Here is a 19,357-nt window from a genome sequence, read left to right as displayed (position 1 = left end):
AATGTGAATAATATGAACAAACTGGGGGAAAAAATGTGTAATTTTAACAGTATAATGCTTAAGTTTATCATTTCCACATGTACATTATAACTTACAGATCACAGTGGCTCTACAAATACACAAAACATTTAGTAACAGGTGGAATTCTGTTAAAATTGCATGTACTTCTCTTAGGACATTTCATGTTGTTCATATTTATTCAGGTTATTCAGATATTTTTGTAATATTATACTTTGTTTTAGTGTAAATACATGAAAACGTTTACATTTACAAAGACCAAAAAAAATGGAGTTGTGAGTATTTATAAGTTATTTTGACCCACTTGAGATTGAATTGGTCTGAATGTGGAACCTGAACTAAAATGATTGTTAATATCTTTGTGTAATTTTTGCATTTCACAAATTCATTCCAAGAGCCGGACTGGACCCTTTGGCGAGCCGGATTTGGCCGTATGTTTGACACCTGTGCTATAGGTGAATCAATTGTGTATGTATTCATTATGCAATCTGAAAATGTGCTATGTTGCTTGGGGCCATTTCAGTTAATTTACAGCACAATAAAACCACCAACCAAACATAACCTCTGAATATAACACAAGTCCATGTATAGATACTACAGACATAGGGGATTTTTTAAATGCGCTGCAGACAGTCGTTATAGCAGTGCTGCGGGACATCATGCTGATATGGATGATTTAATTACTATCATCTCAAAGGGCATGTGATGCACTGTCAGTGAGGAGGGATGTATGTTATGGGCGTGTCATTCCGGGGAGTGTCTGCATCCAGCCAATCAAAATCTTTATGCGTAACGTGTGGGCGTTGCGACTCCGCACACACTATCCTGTCCCAGCTGCAGCACGCTTTTGTTCAAACTCAGAAAGTCAGACAGATAGACAGACCTACACAGAACTACAATCTGCGTTATTTACCAGATGTGTTTATAAACTACTAACAGCAACACTTGTGCTGTTTTCACTTTAGAGAAACAGTTTTGGAAGCTATGCGTTTTTGTTTTTGTTTGACTTAATATTGGTGAAGTTTCCCAAACAGGCACAGTAAGGTGTCCGGAGCGCAACAACTGGAGATCTGGAAGAGAGCTTGTTTTTTTTTTTTTCTTTTTTTTTTTTTTCTTTTTCTCTTAAACCACTCGGTTTTTTTTGGAGTATGATTGCTGTCATGTATAGTTAGACAACCCCTTCTCACATTTTCTGTGACAGAAAGGAGACAGTGAGCTTATGCTTCCCTTCATCCTCCTCGCTCGACATCTATGGAGAGGCTCTCCTGTGCGCTCTTACGCAGCTCCTGGAGTTACTTGCGGCCGAGACAACACCGAGAGTGTTGAGTTCACCGACCTGGATAGCAGAAGACGACACACTTAACCTCATTTGAATGCCTTTGCAAGGGGTTTGCTGGTTTCTGTGCTGCAGGCAGGGCTTCAGTTTGCTCAGACGGGAATATGGGGAGAAAGAGGAGGAAGAGTCTTTTGAATTGCGCAATAAGGAGGACTTGACTCCCAATGGACGGGTAAAAACTCACCACCTGCACTATACAACAACTGCTGTGCATGCATGCATTATGTGCAAATTTCATGGCATAATTTCACAGAATGTAAAAAAAAAAAAAAAAAATAATGTGTGTTGACTGTGAGAACTCTTACAGATGCATATTTTTGAGCCAACAGTCAAGTATGACTTTGAGCTTCAATGCCAGAAATGCATCCTGTCTTCATAGTGTTGCCAATATTTGACAGTACAGAGTTGCTGAGTTCACCTTTTGCTCCATCAGATGCAGGGCATTTTGTGTGTGTGTGTGTTACTATTGTTGTTAAGTTTGACGTGTAGGTTTGCATGGTCTTTAGAAGCTTGGGAAACATTGAGCAATCCCACACACACTGTGATGCAAGCTGTAAAACCCAGTGTGCTGAACTGATCCTGTGTGTTTGGCCTTCGTCCGCTCAATTGTAAATAAGACTGCGGCCTTGTCTTCTCTGTAATGTTAGTCATCTGATCAGGCACAGAGAGTTCAGCATTGTCCACCCACTTGTGAGGGGGCATTGTTGCCTTGAATTGAGGTAGGCTCTTTCTGTATGACCTAACATACAGCTCTTTATGTACAGTCCGCCTTTAAATTTTTATCAGGTCTTTCCATCGTCGTTTTTTACCTCAGATTCCCTCTCTTGAAATTTTTTACCCTCAAGACAGATAAAACCTCAGTACTCTTGAGATGCTAAATATAAATAAAAGTCATAATCTACTGCCAGTAGTTCTGGAGCTGCCACTTGCATAGCTTGCTTGGTGTGTTTACAACCAACCAGTGCAATATCATATAGCAATTTGCATGAAAACGTTGGGACCAGATAAGTTTTACACAGTTATTGCCTCAACAGACGTCCAACAACATCAGCTAGATAAGAGCAACATCTGTTGCTCGGGGACATGTAGAGAGGTGTTGGTGTGGAGCACACTTCTTCTCTGCAAACAACCCTGTCTGGGTCATAATGTGCCATCTGCATGGTCATCAGTGGCCAGAGAAACCAACTGTGCTTCATGTCTTTAATCAATACAAGCTCATGCCTAGATGTCCCCAAGGAGATGTCTGATGGACTTTTAAAGCAGGACACAGAGAGCTCCTTTTCCTGTAACTGTACTGGATTACTGAACCATGTCCCTGTGGATGGCTTGTGTTCAGCATTGGTTTATTAAGTTGTGAATGTGTTGTTTGGAGAATGATGTGGCTTGTGAGATGACCTGGATCAAGGCCTACCTATGGACTCTAAAGTCTTACAGTATGTTGGATAAAGCAGGAGTCTGATGATTTTAACAACTGTTGTACTATAGTAATGCTCATAAGAAAGTTTAACTCATCAAATCTGCCTCTTAAGTATGACAGTGCAAAAAAGGACTAATATGTAACTCATAATGCCTTTTGTTTCTCTTTTACAGTGGTGTCGCCATCATTGATTATAGTCTTGGGTTTTATTGCATTCTTGCTCGTAAATATTCATTAATACGATCTGAGTTGCACAGAGCTATAAAGATATAAATAAGCCTCTATTAATCTGTCTGATATATTTCCTTTTCAGGAACACTTTGTCTTAATCTGTCATGTGGTTTGGTCTGTTTAGTATATCTGATTACTTCTTAAAGTGAACAACCATTTTATTCACTAATGCAATTGACAATGGTTTGTGTAGTGGCAAAATTCAGTAAACGGCTGTTTTGGATGGGCCCTCTTTCTTTGTACATAGTTGATCTGTATATGAACCTATTGATTATTCATTATCTGTTGCCAATCCACATAAGTAATCAATACCTTTCCACAAATACTCCTGAACTCTGTGACTTGTTAATGGTGGGTATTGTAAGTCTGTGTCAATAGTTCATACTGAGCCAGTAATTAAGACCATAGCTGAATTATTGTAAGCCAATAACATCAGCTGACCCACTCTTCACCATCACCATTTGTTATGCTCCCCACAACCCCTCCCCTCAGTACACACAGACCTAACTGATGTTGTTTGGCTTTACTGGTGTCAATGGAGGGGGTGGGGTAGATGGTTGTGGATAGTCTACAATGATTTCCAGGGAAAGCCCCCCAGGGTGACGTTCCATCTCGAGAGCATCATTTAATCCAGTTTTTCACGAGCCACATTTTCAGACAGCAGTCAGACCTCCCTGGGTGTATGTGCTTCTCTCTTTGGCTTCATAATACTGAAATACTCTATTTAGGAGGCCTATGTCCAACCCCTGGCTATGACCACAGTAACCCACAGCTCTGGTGGAGTCTCCCTTACTTAAACCATCCAAAACCCTCACCACAATCTCCAGCATCGTTTTCCAACATGCTGCCAGAGGATGCCACGATCTGTAGTATCCACAGTACCAAAGTCGACACACTGTTCTCTGCCAGGACTTTTCTCACTGAGGTTGGAATCATGAGTCAGTGCTGACGCTTGTGTAGGCTTGGCCCTTAAGTGCACAGGGCCATGTCAGAGCCCTTTCCCTGGATGTTTACAGTCCTCATTCAAAGAAGCTGCTTTCCAGCAGCTGCCCAAACAGTCACACTGAGCTGAATGCCTCCAGTGTCGGGACAGCAAGGCAGTAATTTTAGGACAGGACATCCGTCATTCTCTCTTCTTTCCATGTTTCCACTGAAACTTTATTCAGGTTTTATGCAATGTGCACTCACGTTTATTGCTAAATTACCGGCGCAGATTATTAAGGCTCAGGCAGTTGTAAGTGTGGACTGGAGTACCGCAGTGCATCCTGTTACGTGGAACAAACGGGCACAGTCTGGCAATGCTGGGAGCGGGTCCCATTAACCGTCACTGCTGCCCTCTGTCTTCAGAGGTGTCATGGTACACTGGTTTATATTTGGTTTCCGTTGCGTCTCTGCCTCACCACCTCCAGGCCACACATCTGGTCTTCAGGCCGACACTGGCTAAGCCCAAGCATTTCCTCCTGGTTACTCAGCCTCCCAGGAGAGCTGAAGGGAGAAAGAGAGAGAGTGAGTAGACGGGGGGAAATCGAGAACGGAAGTCAGCCACGGAATGAACACATCACGGCATCTTTCCCTCTTTCCCTGCTCTGCTCTAGTCTGGAGTGATTCATCCCCTGCCCGTCCAAAGGCTGAGTTCTTGCCAGGCCTCTCCATCGCACGCTATCCTTGTTCCTCATCCCACAGCCCATTAACTCCATTGGAAAGCTATTTTTTCATGAATTGTTGCATTTTGTGGAGAATTACCCAAAATATTCTAACTTCATCTACCTGATCCAGTAGTTTATTGATGCTTTGATTAGCTTATGCAGTGGAATAGCTTCCTCAGTCCGTGATGTGATTAGTATTGATTTGTCATTTTCAGTCATGGCTGTCAGTCTGAATTTTCTTCTCTGGGGCTGTTGGCTTGGCTAAATCATTCATGGCTAACATGACATGGGTAGGAAATTACTGTACACACTCCTCCATTCACAAATCACCTTTTGACACTGTTCAGTTTTTCTTACCTCTCTGGTTTCATATTTACTGTACATCTCCGTTGGCTAAACATTAATCAAAGCTTATAATGTGAACCCTCATCGTTGCCTCATCATTTTCTTGAGTCTGCCACCTTTCAGATTTAACAGATTCTATACTAGCCCATAGAATTGCAGTTCATGTTTTCTTTTTCTTTCTTTCTATTTTTGAGCCATCTAAAGAGAAGTGCTAAACTGTTTTTGCAGGGCGAAGGCTATACTTAGACTAGTTTGCCCAGTAGTAAAGTGTGGTGTGTGAACTGTGATGGGCCCAGAGCTGACCTGGATAGTGTTTCAGGTAGACCAACACCCCTGTGCTGGGCTAAGGCCGCCACAGGAGCTGGCTCAAGGCTGTGGCTTGTAGAGACAACAAGTCAGGCCACTGGGACATACATTGCTGCCCTGCACACCAGGGAATCAGCCCAAATTGCACATGGCCAAGCTCTGATGTCTGATGGGGTTTTCCAAGGTCAAGTTAGGAATCTAGAGACCCAAGTGCTGTGAAAGGAAACCACATCTCAGGAGACCTACTTAACAGGAAAAACCTGGTATGAAAAGTTAATTTTTTCACTTGTAAAGTTTGCAAGTGGAAGATCCTTTATGATGATATAAACATGTAAGTAGAAGAGATCTATTGATGGGAGATGGAAATGTGATATCAAAGACTAGGGTAGCGTTTTTAGGTCAACAACCTTTTCAGAGAAGTGACTGGTCTGAATAAAAGCATTTTAGGGTTTGTTGGTTGGGGTTCACACAGCACAAAAGATCCCTCTGTTCCACACTCCTATATTAAATGTGCCTGTTTTGCATGCCATATTTCTCCCCACCAGCTTACCCCTTGCAAGTTAAAGCCAAGCATTACAGAAACAGAGCAGCTATGTACTGAGACTTCCAGAAACAGCCGCATGCTGTACTGTAACACGGCCACTGAAGGCAAACCATTGAGGGATCACTCACACCTGTGGACTACTTCTAAAGATAGACTCATGTTTTTGTTACATTATCATATATTTAATATATTCTCTCTCTTTCGTTGACAGAGTCCAACCGAGGTGACTGTTTCTCAACCAACACGAACAGCCAATGGAACAAACGGGTAAGAAAGAGAAACAGATTTTTTTTTTTTTCCCTCCTTCATATTTCAGGAAGTACTAGTTCCTTCTTTTGCTTATATACTTCCTCTGAGTGTTGGGGATTTCTGTATTTATCCACTGGTACCCACATGTGTAAGTACAGGCCAAGCACTTTATTTTTCACTTCCTCTCCAGGTTATATTATCTAATGGGACTCTCATGTGCTTACCTGTGACACATGTAATGCTTAACCTCATGTCCCCATGCAGACTCACGTGTCTGCATGCAACCTCTCACATGTCTGTTGACAGTAACTGAATATAACCTCCTACTTTTACTTAAGTGCGTTACTTAAATACTAATTGAATGTATGTAATGTGTTTGTTTTTTTTCTTCCTCTCCAACACATCTTTTTCATCCATTATATTTGCACAAGTTCTAAGTTACTTTTAAGAAGTAGATTTGACATAGTAGATATTATATCAAATTGAAAATACAGTAAATTTTAAAAGATTAAAGCAGTGTTTTCTAATCTCTTTGGTCCCTGCTGATTTCCAAATAGCAGTGTCCAGTGCCGTGTGATTTTCCCCTTAAACTTCTCGCATAAATCATCCACAATTACACCAAAAATCGATGATTAAAGAAGCACAAAAACTGAAAACAGATTTGTGTATCAGAACTTGTGTTTTCTTGTTTTCTCTCCCATGATTTTGGCATCTCTGTATATGAAGCGGTTTATTTTGTGCTTAAAACATGCATTCATAATAATCTCATGATCAATCCAAACCATTCTTTTTTATTTTAATACAGCTCCAAGTACATTTTGTTGCTGTACTCTGTAGTAAAGTTTTCAATTCAGTAGTTTTTCATGTAGTGGTGTATTTCATTCTGTGATATTATCACTTACACCAAGGACGTGAATACTTCTTTGACCCCTCCTAAACAGCCACCAGTGACCAAAAGCATCTACTGATCAATACATCAGTACATCTATCAATACATTTAAATAATTAAGAAAACACTGTCATTTTCTACGTTGATTCATTAGTAAAACCCATGTAGTTTGAAGAATGACCGTGGGTTTAGACACTTGTTTTATGTTCAGTTAATGATATGATTTCTAAAAAAAAATGAACTTTTTCTTCAGTTTTCTCTGTTTTGGTATAATACCCTTAGAATTTGCAGTCAACTTTTACGAGCATCTGCATAGTCAGTAAATGAAACGGAGGAAAATGCCTGATTTTTCTTTGAAAAGTGTGAAATACAGAGGATCATCTTAGAATGAATGGTGATAAATCACATAGAAAAGGCTAAGTTTAGAGGAAAATTCATTTGGAAATCGCAATAAAAATACTTCTAGGTCTTTAAGGGTTCATGAATGATCTCTTCCATTCACAGTCACACTAGATACTAGTTTGACCAATATGCCACTTGTCAACCTAAATGATAGTCGGCATTCATAGCTGTGAGGCGGGGATAACGCTTTTGATGACTGTTCACTAAAAACTGCTGGATACAATAAACTACTATGTGTCCCCACAATGCAATCCAAGTAGTCATGTGGCTGACAAGTGGATGCTGGTGACAATGAAAAGGCATGATTCATGGAGCGTTTTATCCAGACGATTAGTGCAGGACTGTGATCTCAGACAGTGATGCCATCAGACTCTGTTCCACTGTATCTCTGGCATCATGCCCTTATCACATCCCCACCCCTCCTTCCCTCTTCCACCATCTCTACTGTACATCTGTCGACTCACAGGCATGACTCACAGAGCTCGACCTGTAGGGCAATCATATACAACAGATGAATAGAAGAGGGTTACGAACCTCCCACAGCAACTATAGAGCTACCCCGGAAAGCAAGAAGGGTAGCAGAAGTTGAGAGATTTAGCTTTAATGATGCCGATCATGCAGTCTCTTGAGGTTTTAGGAAAGAACAACTGGAATAAGCAAGAAGGGACGCTGGCTAACTGTACATGGTGACTCAGTCCTACCTCACCAGCAGTCCCAGAAGAGGCGTGGTGCGGGGTGTGTGTGTCACTTTTACAGTGTAGTAGAGGTGGCGTCAAGCCACATGGCATAATTAACCACTAGTTTTGGAGGGAGTGTGTTAGGAATCTGGTTGTAATCATCACAAGCGTGCAGAAATTAGAGAGTGTGGGATTTGGTCATTACCTGGTCAATGAGTGGACACACCCTGATGTTCAGCTGAATGTAGGAAAAGATGAAAGATAGACTATTGGAATCTATGGCCATTTATCGTCCATCTTTTTGCTTTGTGTATGTATTGAGCTGAACTGAACTGTCCAGAAGAGGCATTAGTCTGACTGTGTGAATAATGGCCCGGATCAAGTGGGGATGAATTTAGAGTGAGGGTCACCAATCCTGGTCCTCCAGATCTACAGTCCTGCATGTTTTAGATGTATCCCTCTTCCAACACACCTGATTCAAATGATAAGCCTATCATTAAGGTCTGCAGAAGCTTGATAACGACCGTCAGGTATGTTGGAACAGGGAAACATCTAAAACATGCAGGATAGTAGATCTCAAGGACCGGGGTTGATGACCCCTGATTTAGAGGATTTATCTTTTGTCTGAGACTGAGGATAATGTTAATAGGTGTATGTTTTTATTGTCTAGCTACTTTTATTTTGTCTTAGGTAATTTTATTGTCTTACTTGCCTTTATTTTTTCCATATAGTATATGTTTTTATGTTAAAGGTGCGGGAGACTTTCGTGACCATTTTTTCATCAAATCTGTAAAACCTCAGTCATAGCCTAAGTATCGTGAATCTGTAAGTCTTTCTGTGATTACCCACCAGAATCTCTTGTATTACAGTGAATAATTTCGAAGTGCCATCCACCATAAACAAACCATGTGTTTACAATCAGAGCTGGGAGGTAACTCGGGCATCTTCGGATTTTTGTCGCGACGTGCATTGTGGGAAGCGAAGGTTTGCGCAGCCGCCTGACAGCGGCAGCTGGAACTGACATGACGCAGAAACGGCAGGAGCTCCCTTCCCTCTATGCATATTCCTCCAGCCGTTTCCGCGTTTCAGCCGCTTCCGTGTCGTGTTTGTTTCATCCATATAATATCATATGGTTGCGCTGCCGCTGTCAGGTGGCTGCGGAACCTCCCTTTCCACACATTCTGACAAAATTCCGAAGATGCCCAAGTTACCTCCTGGCTCTGTTTGTAAACACATGGTTTGTTTATGGTGGATGGCACTTCGAAATTGTTCACTGTAAGGCAAGAGATTCAGGTGAGTAATCTCAGAAAGACTTACAGATTCGTGATACTGAGGATATGACTGAGGTTTTACAGATTTGATGAGAAATTGGTCATGAAAGTCTCCTGCACCTTTAAGCTCGACTTGCACTGACCTGAAGAGCACCTTGAATTTCGTCATGCTAATGCCTTGTGTTAATATGATGACAATAAAGCTTTTTCTTCTAATACTGTGCAACCAACATGATTTGTCATTCAGGCTTAATGACTGAAGACAGGCCTTCATCAAAAACTATTTACTTATTTTATTGACATTTGTCTTATGGCATTTTGTTATTTTGTTTGTTCTAATGCTGTGCTTATTTGTACCTTTTTTCTTTGCTGTTTTATATTTGTCTCATTTTTTTCTATGACAGTAACACAACGCTGTCAATACTTCTCCACTCAGCCAACATTCATTTTAAATGGTCAATTTCCCAGTGTGATAACTATATTTTACACATTGGAATGGTACGAATATATAGGTTTGTACTGTTAATGTTTCTAACACAGGTCGCATGGCTAGTTATTTTTTCTGTTTATAACAATAATTTAATGTCTGTCAACTTTAAAGTGATAGGGTGTAGTCCAAAGTTAGCTCTGATTTATATGGATGGTTTCAAATTAAATTAGTGTATAAAAACAGTTAGACTGCAGTTGGAAAACTTAGGCCACACTCTGATTAATTGATGGAAACTCTGCAGCGTTGCACATATACAAAGAGTCTGGAAAACTGTAGACTCGTGTTGACTTCATCTAAATATTGCAGAACTATTGCGATAATAAGGTCCAAAATGACACAAAAATGCTGCTCTTCTAGGATAACAACAACACACACAGTGTAAACTGCCAAAAGTAGAGTAAAATAGAGGAAAACCCATCATCTGGTTGGCCAGATCATTTGGTCCCATTATCATCTATTTGTTATTTTGTTAGACTTTTTTTTTTTTTTTTTTTGCAACATCTTATTTTTTGTAACTTCTATTTAGTTAATTACGCAAACACTCATGTCGGAAATGGAGTAACATTTTAAGCTGACTCACAGCAGATACTGATCATGAAACCATGAGAACAAAGTTTTTCAGTGTTTATATTGGCTTTGTCTATGTCAGAATTTCTGCAGTAGACTTGTGGTATGTTTGCAGAGTTCTGTAGCAGGCAGATTGAACATGGTTTCTGATGGACCATCTGCAGGCAGCGTCAGGTCTCCGCTGTATTCCTCTCAGACACCTCCGAGTGCCAAGCAGCTTGCTCCCTCCTGCTGTGCTCACACTCAAATCTGTCTTACATCATCACTATTTTCTCATCCCCGCTTTCCTCACTCTCATAGCTACAGCAGAACAGAGGACAAAGTGTACCAAATGAAAAGTAGACACTTGAGGACTTTTTTAATGTTACCTTGTCAGCGTTTGTTCTGTCTGCTCCCTGGGTTATCCTCTGACAGATTTTGACAATCAAAAGCTTGACATTTTTTGGTGTGGGCTGCCAGGGGGTAATAACTAACTGAAAGAGAGCAGTGTGTATCGAGCTGCAATCTGTGAGTGTGTGTGGACATAAAACATATGGGTGTTTGCGTGAAAGGCTTAGAAGTGGGCCTCTGGTAATTGCTTGTCTGAGTGTCTGTCTGCCTGTCTGTCAACCATCCAACCATCACAAACTGGCCCTGTTTACAACGTCAACAAAATAAAAAGTTTTAATTCACTGACAATTTCATCATCAGAAGTCCAAAAGTCTAATTCTCTCACACTTTTTTTTTTTTTTTTTTTTTGCTGATCACACTCTCCATCACTCACAAAGTCATGCTTCCTGTCACACACGGATACCAGAGACACACATTCCCCCCTCTTCTCCTTTCTCAAAACATGACTTTTTTTCCTTCTCCCCTTTGCCTAGTCCAGAATTTCTTGGCAGTGGTCTTGAGTAAACAGCGTATTTTTAGCTGGGAGGTCATATAGGCCCAGTCTTAATCACCACATTCCCATTTTCCCACCAGCCCAGCTCCAGCCAGAGGCCCCTGCAGACAGCCCCATACACTGTGGGGGAGGGGATAGGGACTAGAACCAGAGATGGATTTCTACGAAATAGCCGTGATTATTTATTAGTTCTATATAACTGGCTGTATTTTTAATAAAGTTAATCTCGGATAGATTTATTTATCTTCAGTACATCTAGAGGATTACGTTCTACTTTGGATGTGGAGTACACGAAGGGTAACGTGATGTATGGTTATCATTTGTGTACATTATGTGAGCTGTAATGGAGGTGGACATCAACAAAAATCCAGCTGGGTTGAGGTTGTTGGTTTAACTGCTTCTTTGGACCCAACTGGGCTTTCAATCAATAAAACAAATCCCCGGATATTTCTGTGACACGTCCACACAAGGGTCATTTTTGCAACTGGGCATGTTCATGTGGCCACAAGGACTCGTTTGTATGCTAAAACATGTCTCCACTGTTTCCACTGCGGTCATCCAAGCCCAAGAGCAAGGACACTAGTTTTCTAACTTTAATTAGCGTCTCGGCGTTTTGATTAGACTCCAGACTGAAATCAATTACTCATCACTCCAGCGGCTACCACCAGACAGTCAAAAACCAGTCTGTTCATTGTTCTGTTCATGTTTGATGGATTTACGTTTGTCACCATTATTGACAGCATCAAAGAAAACCACAAAGTGCCTCCCAGTTGTGATGCAGGGTTTCATTATTTAGGAATGGTGCATACTGTTTAGGCCAGATATGCTTATTAGAAATGGTACTTTAAGTGGCAACTGCACAAAAGCACTGTTCTATTATATTCTATTCATACAAGAGTGTTGCAGTGTTATTGCAAGCAGTGGAGAGGAGTATCTATTTACAGGTAATGTCATTATGTAATCAAATATGAAAAGAGATAAATATGTGATTAATCACAATTAATGAAATGTTCGGCATTACAATGTATAAACTGTTTATATCGTAAAAATCAAACCCATTTTGTTGCAAATCAGTGCACACTGACATCAGCCATTGGGCAGCAATGACATCAGACAAGCGTAGTATGCCCTTACTGTCAGTTTTATTCAATTCAATTCTGGAATTATAAACAGGATTCTAAAATCACCATTCAGTATAAATTTTATCAAACCAGAGGAAATATCTACAGGTAAAGTGAATCAATCACATGAAATAAAGTACCTCCCACTGCACTCCATGTTATTTATGAGTGTAGATTTAATTTGGCTGTTAATTTAGCTACATGCTGTTTAATACACCGTCTTATTTGTAGTGAGGGATGGGAAGGTTATTTGTGAAATGACATTATTGACAGCATCAAAGAAAACCACTAAGTGCCTCCCAGTTGTGATGCTTATTAGAAATGGTATTTTGAGTGGCAACTGCACAAAAGCACTGTGAAAAACAGAGCTGAAACGGCAATTTCGAGTGATTTACAGTATGAGTAGCTAAACCCCAGATGTCCTCGACTACAGAGGCGTTAATAATGACTTTATACGTCTCATATTTGCTTTGGCTGATTAGACTTACTTTATGACTGGTGTGGATGCACAGACCGATTGACACCTCATGACTCTCCTGTTGGCTGTTATACCAGTTAGGGCAGGGCTACTTACATGTTTATCGCTCACTGAAATACTTGGAATCAATGGCATCATTTAACTCCAGGTAAATCTCCACCCAACTGAACATGACTGGAGACAAATTACAATGACAATACTGATGGGAGTGTGCCAGGCCTGTGTTCAGGCATGTCACAATTATTATATAATAACAATTATCTTGAAAGAATCCCGCAAGAGAAATTTGGCATTTCTCTGTGACCCAAACTTACAAAAATACACCATGGACTGCTATAACATCAATAGCTTACCGGACCCAAAAATTTTTCGTTATCAGTTGTCGTCTATAAACAATCTTTCAAGAATCTTCTTCTCCACAACCGTCTGTCACAATGACTTGATATTTATTGTGGAACATCTTTAGGGAAAGGTCTACCAAGTTTGTTCAGAGAATTGGGAAACATTGATTTCTGAATTTTTTATGAATTTTTTAACCCTTTCATGCATGAATTATGAGAACCTTAATCAAGCTTTTTTTTTCCTGAGTGTTTTTATTCCTCTTTAGGCATGAAAAAAACAATGTGATTGAAAATTTTCTTATGAACCTTTTTTTTTTTCTGAGTTCCATTCAGCTAGACACCATGCGTTTAATTTTTGAAGCAAAGAAATATATATTTACTGATATACTGTGTGAAAACTATGAAATAAAAACATTTTTAATGGTGCTAATCTGATGTTTTCTCACATTTTAGCATACTCTAATACTAGTCAGTGCTCATTTCATGGAGATAAAATATGCAAAAAAAAAAAACCTTTTTGTTTAAAAAAAAAACCTTTTTAAAAAAAAAAACAAAAAAAAAACTGTTGATTGCAGTCTAATAACAATAACAAGCAACCGATTTACACTCAAACATGTTACTGCAGATCAGGTTTATCAAGAACAGCAAAGTCACACTAATGGTATGAATTGCAGTTTATTATGTGATGGTGCATAAGCGTCCACTGTTTTGGCTGATATGGAACTAAAACAACAAAACTCATGAATATACAAGAGAACAGCTGAAGAATAGCTGTCCACTGTAATGACCACTATGTGTGAAAGGGTTAAATTTTAAAAATTCCCTTTGGTTTATAATGGGACAAATTTCAAAGTGCTGTAACTTGAAAACAGTTGAAAATATTGATATAATTACTATTGGCAATAGATAGGAAGTCACATGTGGGGTTTCATTTGGTGCCATGACCTTTGACCTTGACTGACCTTGAACGGTCAAACCCATCTATGTCCAGATTTCTAGAAACTTTTTATTCAAAAGTCAGCAGTCAACAGTCAATTGAAATTCATAGCAGAGGTTCCTTGGGGCAAGGTCTACCAAGTTTGTTCAAAGAATTGAGAAATATTGATTTTTGATTTTTTTTTTTTTTTTTTTATGGATTTTGAAATTTTAAAAAAAATTGGGTTATAATGGGAAAAATTTGAAAGTGCTACAACTTCAAAATAGTTGAAGATATTGATATAATTACTATTGGCAATAGAACGAATATCAATTAATGTCTTTAAATATGCCATTGGACTACAGGATCCTTGGTCCTATTTTTTTTTTTACTGTTTTATTCCACTGTCAAAATAATATGAAATAAATGCATTTTCTAGAGTCAGGGACAGAAATATCAGAATGTTAGTTGCAGCTAAAAAAAATAATGTTTGTAATGGCTCCTGACACAGACAAGTGATGTTAGCTAGCAAGATGCCAGTCACACAAAACAGACGTGACAAAGACTCGGCTGACTTACTTTTCATACTTTTTCACTTTTTGTCCAGAACAACTTTTGACTTTACCCATATTGACAATTTATCATTTGGAAATGGCTGTTGATTTGTTAAATATTGAGCATCTCCTCATATACAATACATTGAGACCAAGCCAACATTTATGAAGTCCTCCTCGTATTTTCATTTCAACATCATACATGTTATTAAATCTGAACCACAGGCGTCACACAGTACAGAAATTAATTCACATATCATTATTTACTACTCTGCCAAATGACCAAATAACAGCATGCTTGCATCCATTTTTTGTGGTCATGTTTAACCACCTTTTGATTTGATTATGCGACACATCAACATCATGTGCTACTCGATGCTTATGTAAAGTCACAATAATTAGAACACTTATTTCTGTGTAGATTCTCAATGGGCTTAGGTCTGGACTTTGTTGTGGCCGATCCAGGAGTGAAATGATGTCTTATGTTACATGCCTGTGCCGTCAGGAAATTAAAATCCATTGAGGTTCAGACCTAAGCAACCCAAGATCATAACACTGCCCACACAGACTTGTACTGTAGGCTCTAGGCATGATGGGTAATCACTTCATCTGCCTCTCTTCTCACCCTGAAGTGCCTATCACTCTAGGACAGGTTCAATCTAGACTCATCAGACCACATAACTTTTTTCCATTTAAACACAGTCCAATTTTTATGCTCTCTAACCCTAAGTGATGCAATGAGTAGCTTCTAATCTTCAGTTTGATAAAGAACTTGCCACCAGTGGAAATATATTCATCACTGCAGTAATTATCCAATGGAATGATCTCACCAATTTGCTTAGTCAAATCTAGGTGGTCGGATAATGTATTTTATCATTATTTCCACATTGTTTTCCATTATTTGACTGGTACACTTTTATAGATACCATCTTGTTTTTCCCCATTCTCGTTCGTCATAGTTCTGTGGAGAACTAACATTGCATTGGTTTCTTGTGATGTTGTATCTTCATCCAGTAATTCACTAATAGGCTTTTTATATTGGAGTCATGTCATCATGTCACATCTGCCCATTTTATTAACAATAAAAGCCATAAATGAATAAAATTCATCGTTTTCGGGCATGTAAATGGAATTATTGTGCTTTTCTTCTGACTAAGATCGTTATTATTCTTGATATTGGTATTGTTGTGTATGTTTTGCGGGTGCATATATGTTGAATTTCATTGCATGTTCGGAATAAATCACTAAATCACTAAAAAAATTCATCGTTCAGAATTCTATGGAAAATGTGTATGTGCATAATTAAGCTGTTATTAGAATCATCAACTGAAATTTCAATATCATGACAGCCCCAGTTGTTTTTCAAGTACCATTATTCTTCTTTTGTCTTCCATTGTTTACATATATTTTGGAGTGGCCTTTCTCTTCGATATATTTTGGAGTGTCTTTTCTCTTCTATATTTTGCTCTTTTTCAGTTTTTCCACTTTGCTGCTTGTAATCCCCTCGGGGCTGAACCGCGTGCCAAAACACAGTAATAACATTATCCACGTCTAGAAATTAGAAGTGAAATTGTTTGTGCGAAACTGAGAAAGTAGGGCACACACAAAGTGGTGACTTCAAGTGATGAAAAGGTGAATAATGAACAACTCACACAAGTCTTGTCTCCCAGGTTCCCCTCAGTCATATACCATATAGTAACTCAGTCTATAGGTTTTACTTCCTCTCTTAACTGATATATCTTTTTTCTGATTCTTACTCCCACAGCTTCCTGCTCTGTTTCTTTATAGGGAAGCTAATAGTTTTTGGGGTTTTTTTTGCAATTGATGGGAAGAGTCGACCTTTGCTGTGCACAGTTAACCCATAAAGACCCAAACATCTACTGATGTAAATGGTTTAACCCTTTCATGCATACTGGTCACTACTGTGGACAGCTATTCTTTAGCTGTTCTCTTGTATATTCATGGATTTTGTTGTTCTTTTTTTTTTTTTTTTTTTTTTTTACACATATCTTTATTAAAGTTTTAAGACACTACATATCTTTTCTGACATGAATTGGTAACATTATGTAGATCTCTCCTGAGCATAAACCCCCAGAATCACAAGCCCTCCCCATAGATCTCCCCATCACTAAATTCATGTTTCTGTGCATCAAAAATTAAACGTGTGGTGTCCAGCTGAGTGGACATTTTTGCAACTTAATGAAAAATAGGTTCATAAGAATTTTTGTTTTTCATTATTATTACTTTTTTTATGTATTTTTGAATTTTTTGAATTATTTTTATTTTTTTATTTTTGTTTTTATTTTTTTTCAGAAGAAATTTTTCAATCGCATTGTTTTTTTCATGCGTAAAGAGGAATAAAAACACTCAGGAAAAAAATTTGATTAAGGTTCTCATAATTCGTGCATGAAAGGGTTAATCCCTGTTGATCCACTAATCTTATCAATACATGGAAATAATTGGTGTGAAATGCAGTTTGTCATCTTTTCATGGTCATCAGATATGACCTATGTGGACATTCAGAGGCTCCATAGTGAACGTGGAAACACTGTCATCTTCTACAACATTGATTCACATGTAAAACCCATAGAGTTGGATCAGTGACAGTGGATGGAGACTAGGGATGTGACAATATGAAAATTTCATATCATGGTTATTGTGACCGAAATTATCACGGTTATCATTATTATCGCGGTATTGTTGAAATTGTGCTCAAAATATTCAAAAAGTACTTATACACACTGAAATAATTTAACCAAGTTGTATTTTGAAAAAAAAACAAACAAATAAAATAATTGCCACAATGTACTTTCTGTTGGCAGAAACATTCAAATATTAACCCTCAGTGGGCTGAGCCTGTTTTGGCTGTTTTTCAGTACTTTTGATTTTGCCTTTATGTACTATATAAACAAATGTTTACTATATCCATGTTTGGGATCTTTTTTTTTTTTTCAGCACAACTTCATCTATATCATCTATTGTTTTTTTCACTTTAACCTACTATAAAATCATAAAAGGACAAAAAACACAAAAAAAATATAAAATCCAATTTGAAAAATGTATATAATTTATTGCATAAATAACACAAAGATGCTTAACGAATCTTTTCAAAGACTTTAAAAGTGAATATTGGTTCCAAATATTAGGAATATAAAATTAAAATTGTAATCAATTTAAACTATACTCAAATATTTGACATAAAAGCAGATCTTTACATAGGGTTTTTTCCCCTAAAAGTGCGGTAATCAAACACGGTTATCATGATAATTAGAATTTAAACGGTAATACTAACCGTCTGCAATTTTACCACGGCTTATCGTTATACCGGTAATCGTTACATACCTAATGGAGACACTTGGTCAATGTTCAGTTAATGATATATTTTCCTGAAAAAGTCACTTTTTTGTTCAGTTTTGTCTATTTTTGATATAACCCTCAACTTTACTCTGAGCTTTTATGAACATAAACATGATTAATGAATTAAATGGAGGAAAACTCCTGATTTTCACTGATAAAACACAAACTACAGAAGTTAAAATTACAATAAATGGTGATAATTCACAGAAAAAAGGTTAAATACAGAGAAAAATTCATTTGGGAAGTGCCCCAAAAGTAACACGGGGCCCTTATGGGTTAATTATGAAGGTTTAATTTTTTTAAATTTTAAAGCAGAAACAAGTGAGTGTTATAAAAGAAAAACAACCACATAAAGGGTTGAAATCAAACCCGACCCAAACCACGGAGCAGAAATCATAGATTGATTTTCAACACATTTCAAGCATCAGCAGTGTGATAATCAAGTGATTCTCCCTCTCTGCATCTGAATGATGTTTCATCCTTGAGGCGAGGGCAAAACGGAGGTGCTGTCTATATTCGTGCGCTCCCTCTATTCTTTGTGCTGTCTAATCCCCATGTCAAATTGTTTCCTGCACTCCACAGGAAGTTGCCCGTTGAAGGCCCCACCGTCACAGCCTCTGCAGGGGCTTCTGGGAACGCGGGGGCGGTAGCATAAGGGGGCCAGGAGTCTTCAGTGGAGGTGGGGGTTGTAGGGGTGCTGGACAGCTGTGGAGATTCAAAGCCCCACATCAGCAGTGTTCAAACGTTTGCTTCAAATTATAGAACGCAGTTTTCTCAAAAATGCATTTTCTCAAACATCTTTTATTTTGCTGAATGACGGATTAGTTTTCGATAGTTGCGTACAAGAATCATTTAGCCATTCTTCACCTGAATCTACAGATCTATTAAAACTATTTGTATAACAGATTTAAAAACTTACAGTAAGAACCAGAAAAATATATATGTAGCATAAAGACACTTAAAGGGGTCATATTTTGCTAAACTCACTTTTATTAGTCTTCGGTACATTTATTTGTGTATTTGTGGACCCTAATAGTTCAAAAAGTTTGAATTTGAACCCTCCAGGTGCTACAAAGCTATCTTTATATTCATTCTGGCAAAAATTGAGTGAATTTCTACAATCTGTTTTAATTCCTTCTTAATTTGTTACCTTTACAACCAGTTACATCACATTTGCACATATAAGGTCAAGACTTCCGACGAACATTTCTCAGAGTATGCCATAATTATTAGTCAGCAGCAAGGTTATAACAGTTTTGGATTTTTCATTATAGTTTAGTTTTATTTAGTTTTGACTTTTTTTTCTCTAATTCAGTTCA

General features: G+C 38.3%; 1 protein-coding gene across 1 annotated transcript in view; it reads left to right on the top strand.

Moving 5' to 3' along the window:
• Nucleotides 1–873: 873 nt before the first annotated feature.
• The window catches only part of LOC115424974 (pleckstrin homology domain-containing family H member 3-like), a 37,582-nt gene continuing 19,098 nt past the window's right edge, over nucleotides 874–19,357 (top strand). The window contains exons 1-2 of the mRNA XM_030142401.1: nucleotides 874–1,526; nucleotides 6,055–6,110. Coding sequence (XP_029998261.1) covers nucleotides 1,392–1,526; nucleotides 6,055–6,110 — 191 coding nt within the window. The 5' untranslated portion in view covers nucleotides 874–1,391. The remainder of the gene's footprint in view (nucleotides 1,527–6,054; nucleotides 6,111–19,357) is intronic.

The sequence above is a fragment of the Sphaeramia orbicularis genome, chromosome 8 (genome assembly GCF_902148855.1).
Source record: "Sphaeramia orbicularis chromosome 8, fSphaOr1.1, whole genome shotgun sequence".
In the NCBI taxonomy this organism is placed as follows: Eukaryota; Metazoa; Chordata; class Actinopteri; order Kurtiformes; family Apogonidae; genus Sphaeramia; species Sphaeramia orbicularis.
Note: the sequence above shows the minus strand (reverse complement) of the source record. Positions and strands in the feature narration are given on the sequence as shown.